We start from the raw sequence: 6,657 nt of genomic DNA, 5'->3' as shown, positions 1-6,657 counted from the left end.
AAGCAACCCCAACACCCGTCACTCCTGAGATGGAGAGAGTCAAACGCAATCAAGAAATCATTAGCTCGGTATTTTTAACAGGAAACCAGTTCCTAAAGATTGGAATGAAGTGTTTAACGTAACGGTAGCAGTTTAGTAATCCGTGCCTTCTAACTTTATGTAGCATAAACCTCCCACCTTCTGCGCTTACAAGCCAATCGTGGCATCTTCTGTTTAACGCTCTCTGAAGCAGGGTTTTACTAGAACTAGGTTTGACCTGGTTTTTGGATGGATATTGTTTCCCTGCAGTTTTCTTAACCCTTTCTTACTACAAGTGTGCTTTCGTGCAGGGTTGACGCCACACAGGGCCCATTTCTGCATCCTGATAGACGAATGGCAAAGCTCCCGTTGCTTCTTTCGGGACCAGCACTGTGCCCAATCTAACCCTTTCTAAGCGCCATGATTCAAAAGCTGTGTTGCCTGTTGGTTTGGGTTTGTTTGGGGGTTTGTTTTGGTTTGGTTTTTTGTGGGTGGTGCCTTTTTAGTGACATTTGGATACTCCCTTATATCTGTAGGTTTTGTACAAAGAAAATGTGGGGAAAGTGACCCCCACACCGGTCACTCCAGAGATGGAGAGAGCCAAACGCAATCAAGAAATCATTAGCTCGGTACCTTAAAATAGATACATTTCTTTTTTCCTTTGTGCTTATATCTTAATAAAGTAACATTCTAACTACCTACTGAAAGTTTATTTTAGTTTAAAAAATAGATATATTTGTTTCTGCAAATTAATTCTCCTAAAATAAAATGACTTTAGTGTTAACAGTCTGATCCAGAAATTCAGGCCTTTTCTACAGCTCAGTTTGTGTACCTGTGGGCTCTATCCAGACAAGAGCTTAGCGTCTTTTGCTCAAGCTACTCAGGTTTATCTTGCCATGCTGTGTTTAAGCTTTCATTGGCTTTTCAGGGGTATTTGACTTTAGCAAAAAACAAACAAGAAATGCAACCACCCCAGCCCCCCAAAAAATCCCACCCCTCTGACCCGTGTGAGATTGTATTGCTGTGACAGGTGACCTAGGATGCCTTAAACGGAATGACACAAGAGGCACGGGACTGTTCCTCTTCTGGGTGGTGTAGCAGCGACAGCTTTCAGGTGGCCCCATGGACTGGGGTGACTTCTAGGTGATACCAGACACCCGTCGTTATTTGGCTGCTCGGTGCCAGTGTGGCAACAAAACTCCTTCCTCCCTCCCCAAAATATCATGAAGTGCTTCAAGCGCAGATAAAACAGCAGACAGAACATTTCTTAAATGGTTCTCTAGGGCCAGAGGCAGCTCCCCTGAGCCTACAGAGCCATCGTCGTGGTTGTAGCTGGATAGAGCCCGTCTTTGTTAACCAAAAAAATAACAAGCTTTTCTTTTACAGTTTGTTTTTCTTACCCTTCCTGACAGCAGTAGATGTTTGGCTTTTGTGCAGTGCTGCATACCATAATCAGTCGTGACTTTTTTGAAATTTGATAACCCAGTAATAATTTGTGTTCAGATCCTGTTGATTTGGAGGGGGTGGAGGGTTTAAGATCCCAGATACATCTTCTGTATCTCACAGGTGTTGTACAAAGAAAACTTGGGGCGAGCGACCCCCACACCTATCACTCCAGAGATGGAGAGAGTCAAACGCAATCAAGAACAGATTAGCTCGGTATTGTCTGGAAGAAGTAAAGGGGATATGATACAGCACTATTTTTTTTTTTTTTAATAACTTGAGTCTGCCTGGTTTTATTTAACCCTCTAATTTTTTCCCCTCAAACTTAGAACGTGATCTCTTAAATACTACAATTTTAAAAGATTTTTTTTTTTGTCAATTAACTTTTTAATACTATTTTTCCTCTGACCCTTTTTTTTTTTTCTTTCATAACGGATGGGGTTTATTCTAAAACCAGTAACATTACAGTTTTTAATTTCTACACTTGTGACTTTGAGTTACTTTGTGATCTGTAGGTTGTATACAAAGAAGGCTTAGGGAAGGCAACCCCCACACCGGTCACTCCGGAGATGGAGAGAGTCAAACGCAATCAAGAACAGATTAGCTCGGTACTGAAAGAAGAACGCCAACCACCTTGTATTAAAAATAACCGTTCTGAACAAAACCTCCACTTCTAATTTAGCCTTAGTTTCTCAGTTTTCCTTATTTTTGCTTATTTTTCCCTTTGATTTTTCCCTTTTGCTCTAGCTAATAACTCTTGAGATGCTTTATTTCCCAAGATCTTTTCTACCCCTGCGGTGATGAGTATGCTTAAACAATAACACCATTTACAGAATGCGCTTATTCCAGTCAGATTTGTGGACACCTTTTCGTACACCGTAGGTTTTGTACAAGGAACATCTGGCAAAAGGAACTCCAACACCGATGACTCCAGAGATGGAGCGAGCTAAACGCAATCAGGAAAACATCAGCTCGGTATGTTCCATTCAGCCAATACATGAAAACATGTTAAAAAGTAACATTTCAGTCCCCCAAATCCTTACTGAAATTAACAGTGCGGATGTTAACATAACTATGTGGCTGCCTAGTTGGAAGTATGAAGTAACCATACTAAAAATCAAGTCCTTTAATACTTGCGTTTTAACTTTCTGCTGCAATTAAGTATTTTTGTGTGATTAGCGGCTTTAGTTTGGGGTTTTTTTTAAAAAAAAAAAAAAAACCAAACAAAAAACCAGTTGAATTTGGGCTTGTTCAGCCTGGAGAAGAGAAGGCTGCGGGGAGGCCTGATTGCGGCCTTTCAGTACCTAAAGGGGGCCCATAGGAAAGATGGGGAAAATCTTTTTAGTAGGGCCAGCCGGGACAGGACAAGGGGGGATGGTTTTAAACTAAACCAGGGTAGGTTTAGACTGGATCTAAGGAAGAAATTCTTTACAGTGAGGGTGGTGAAACACTGGAACAGGTTGCCCAGAGAGGGGGTGGAGGCCCCATCCCTGGGACCATTCCAGGCCAGGTTGGACGGGGCTGTGAGCAACCTGATGTGGTTCAAGGTGTCCCTGCTCCTGCAGGGGGGTTGGGCTGGGTGACCTCTGGGGGTCCCTTCCAACCCAAAACATTCCATGATTCTATGATTCTATGAATTTGAAATAACACGCGTTGCCTTCAAGTCTCTTGCAAATATCTTCTGTTTTTTACTGGTCTTGTACCATATGACTTATACGATGGTCATTCTTCAGTGACAGTGTATTTTATGTTAGATTTCAACTCTATAAAAACATGACAACTCTGGAAACAGCCTCCTTCAGGCCCTGCTTTGCTAGCCTGTTACTCCAGCGGTAAATCCTGACATACCCCGTCCTGTAAAGGTTTAGGTACAGAACAGAGCACGGAATCATAGAGCGCTTTGGGTTGGAAGGGACCTTTAAAGGTCACCTAGGCCACCCCCCTGCCATGGGCAGGGCCATCTGCACCTGGATCAGGTAGCGCAGCGTTGTCGTGGCTTGCTCGACAAACCCGGTAACACGGTATCTGCAAACAAATGGTGACAGAAGCATGGTGCCACTGTTACCACTCGGAGAAGAAACCCTACAAACCCAGCAAAACCTGTAGTATTTCAGAGATAAATACAGAGCTAATTATGGTGTCTGTTTCGCACGGGTACCTTCACCAAAGTCAGTGAGGTACGCGTCAAATGTGTGAAAATATTACCTAGAACATTATGACTGTGTTACCTCTACCTGTTGTCACGAGGTTAAAAAAAGGTTAAGGATCCTTTCGTTAAGAAAAGGAACATTTGGGATCAAATCCAGAGCTGTCCTTGTCTCATCCAATTATGAAAAAGGATTTTGCTTTGCATTCTAATGTTAATCACCAACACAGCTGCTACTCTCCTGACACCCCCCAGCCCCATCTTTGCCGGGTTGCTGTGGTACAGCTCATTCCTCCTGATGCAGAAGTAGTTTTGTGCCCTGTGCTCACTTCCTTTTTCTCATCTGGCAGGTTCTTTATTCAGACAGTTTCCGAAAACAAGTACAAGGCAAAGCTGCGTATGTACTGGATACACCCGAAATGCGGCGTGTACGAGAGACCCAGAAACATATCTCTACCGTAAGAGCGTTTATAGATTTATTTTTAACTTGGCAAGTGATTTAAATACAAACCTTTATTTCCTGAGACATTCCCGGAGTGGCAGCTCAAGGACAATGTACGCAGAGCAAGTTTGCTTACCCAAATTCTTAAATGCTAAAGGCAAGAGTGACTGCAGGACAGGCACGTTTGGGATTAGGCTCTCTCCTTGTTCTTTGGACTGGAGAAAGCAAAAGTTCAGCACAGCAGTGCACCCCTCCACTAGAAATTCACCTGCGGTAAGCAGGAATAACGGTTATTTAGCTAAGCTACAGCCATTTCATTTTCAATTGCAGGTAAAATACCATGAAGACTTTGAGAAAAGCAAGGGTAGCTTCACACCTGTAGTTACCGACCCCATTACGGAACGCGTGAAGAAGAACATGCAGGACTTCAGTGACATTAGCTACAGGGGCATTCAAAGGCGAGTGGTACAGATGGAGCGAAAGCGCGTGGACCAGGATCAAGAGAACCTCACAGGTAAGCAGAGCCCAGGCTTTGTAATGACTTGAGGACATCATTTACTCAAACCACCAGCTGGCCCGGATGAATTGTTTTATTTAAGCTCAGCTGAATCAGTTCAAGTTTATCCTTACTTGGAGATGATGTTTTTATCGAAGTCCATTTGGAAAATACTCTTCAGCAGCTGTAAATCTGTGGTCTGCCTCCCCTGTTCTGCCCAACTTTATCATGTAACCCTAGACTTTTGTAGGCCTGTAGACACCTTGAGGTTGGACAGGACCTTTACTTACGTTTTTAACTTCACCTGTGCAGTTTTAGAGAAACAACTTTAGCTCACTTGATGTGGATGAATTAATGTTAAAAAAAAAGCCTAATCTCTGCTATAGATTTGAGAAACACAAATTAATGAAATACTGCTTGCCCCCTTCCGATACGCTTTTACTCCTGCTCAGGACACGGGTACTGCTCGAGCTCTCTAAAAGTTGCTTGAGCTACAGAAACTGCGCTTTCTCTTACAGGTCTTCGTGTGTGGCGCACTAATCCCGGCTCAGTCTTTGACTACGACCCAGCAGAAGACAACATTCAGTCCCGAAGCTTACACATGATCTCCGGTTCGTCCCGTAGGCTGTACTGTTTGTGCAAAATAGGTTTCATGCGTGTGCAAATCCCATCAGTAAAACTGATGGCTCGGGGATACTGAAGCGGAGCTTGGCACTGCACCTGTGCAAGAACGCAAGCGTGGTCTTACCCGCTGACTTCAGGCACTGTTAAAAATAACAGACAGGCCTTTTTGAGCAGAACTTCAGCACGGTGTCCATAGAATGCTTTTAAAAAGCCCTGGTAAATACCCTCAGGCAGCCATAACGCCAGACTGCCATCAGTGCGCGCGCTTTTTTCCGTTAGTTTTGTAAAATGCAGCAACCAGTTCTGCTCAGCGTGCAGGTGGCCTCCGTCAGCTTTCCACTCCGTACAGGCACAACTGCTGCAGCTCTGGCAACCAGGGCAGAGAGCTGGGGTATTTTTACTGAATACATACATACACACATATGTATATATGTATGTGTGTATATATATATACATAAAGTAGCCTCTCTATGTGCATATGTACATATATATGTATATACACGTGGTGTTATGTGTGCATCTCCTTACAAATCACTGGTGCCCACGGCTTTCTCCTTGCAGTCCAAGCCCAGCGCCGCAGCCGGGAGCACTCCCGCTCCGCCAGTGCCTTGAGCCTCAGCGGTGGCGATGAAAAATCCGAACCCTCGGATGGCGCGGATCAGCATTTGTCCTACTACAGCAACGGCGGCTTCTTCACCACCAGCACAACAGGTACCAGGAAAACAAACACGCTTTTATTCACGTCTGAGGAGAAATGGTGTCCAGACCACCTGGCAGGGCAGTACTGCTCAGTAATTCCTTTCACCGGGGAAAAAAAAACACAGAGTAGACCTGCAAAAGGTTGAGTTATGGGCATAACCCACAGCTGTAGCGCTGTCCCTCAGGAGGCCAAAGGCCGGTTTGGGCTGTCCCTCAGGAGGTCAAAGGCCGGTTTGAGCTGCACCTCAGGAGGCCAAAGGCAGGCAGGTTTGACCCACCCAATGACCGATCCCATGGTCTTTATTCAGAGCCACTCGAACCCTATTGCCACTTCCGTAATAAACAATACAAACTACATTTTCCATTTGCAGTGGGCTACAAACACGCTAAAACCGTAGAGTTACCACAGCAACGGTCGTCGTCAGTCGCCACCCAGCAAACCACAGTATCGTCGGTGCCTTCTCACCCATCCACCGCTGGCGTAAGTAACACTGCTGCGTTGTACTCGGCCACAGGCCCCGAGCGTGCCGCCCGCCGAAGGGGCACAGCCCCGGCGCTGCCCAGGGGCTGAGGGCCCAGCTCCCCCCTCCCTCGGGTGCTGTGAGCCCGGGTTTGAGTCAGCGCCCAGCCCCAGCGCGGTACAAAACCAGGTGCGGGGGTAACAGAGGCACGGAGGCGGGGAAGACCCAAACCTGTTCTTGGAAACTTTTAACAGTTCTGGCAATGCCTGAGCTCTGGTCTGAGAGTAGCTACAGGACCGGGGGTAGCGCATCACCCCCCCCCCCATCC

The 6,657-nt window shown here is 45.6% G+C and overlaps 1 protein-coding gene across 1 annotated transcript in view; it reads left to right on the top strand.

Moving 5' to 3' along the window:
- The window catches only part of NEB (nebulin), a 128,134-nt gene that overhangs the window by 120,587 nt on the left and 890 nt on the right, over positions 1-6,657 (top strand). The window contains 10 exon segments of the mRNA XM_035898943.1: positions 1-68; positions 555-647; positions 1,585-1,677; positions 1,977-2,069; positions 2,344-2,436; positions 3,958-4,065; positions 4,380-4,563; positions 5,064-5,156; positions 5,731-5,880; positions 6,240-6,349. The exon segment at positions 1-68 is cut by the window's left edge and continues 2 nt beyond it. Coding sequence (XP_035754836.1) covers positions 1-68; positions 555-647; positions 1,585-1,677; positions 1,977-2,069; positions 2,344-2,436; positions 3,958-4,065; positions 4,380-4,563; positions 5,064-5,156; positions 5,731-5,880; positions 6,240-6,349 — 1,085 coding nt within the window.

Source organism: Egretta garzetta, unplaced genomic scaffold, assembly GCF_000687185.1.
Source record: "Egretta garzetta isolate BGI_Z169 unplaced genomic scaffold, ASM68718v1 scaffold208, whole genome shotgun sequence".
Lineage (NCBI taxonomy): Eukaryota > Metazoa > Chordata > Aves > Pelecaniformes > Ardeidae > Egretta > Egretta garzetta.
This window is presented reverse-complemented; position numbering and strand designations above follow the sequence as displayed.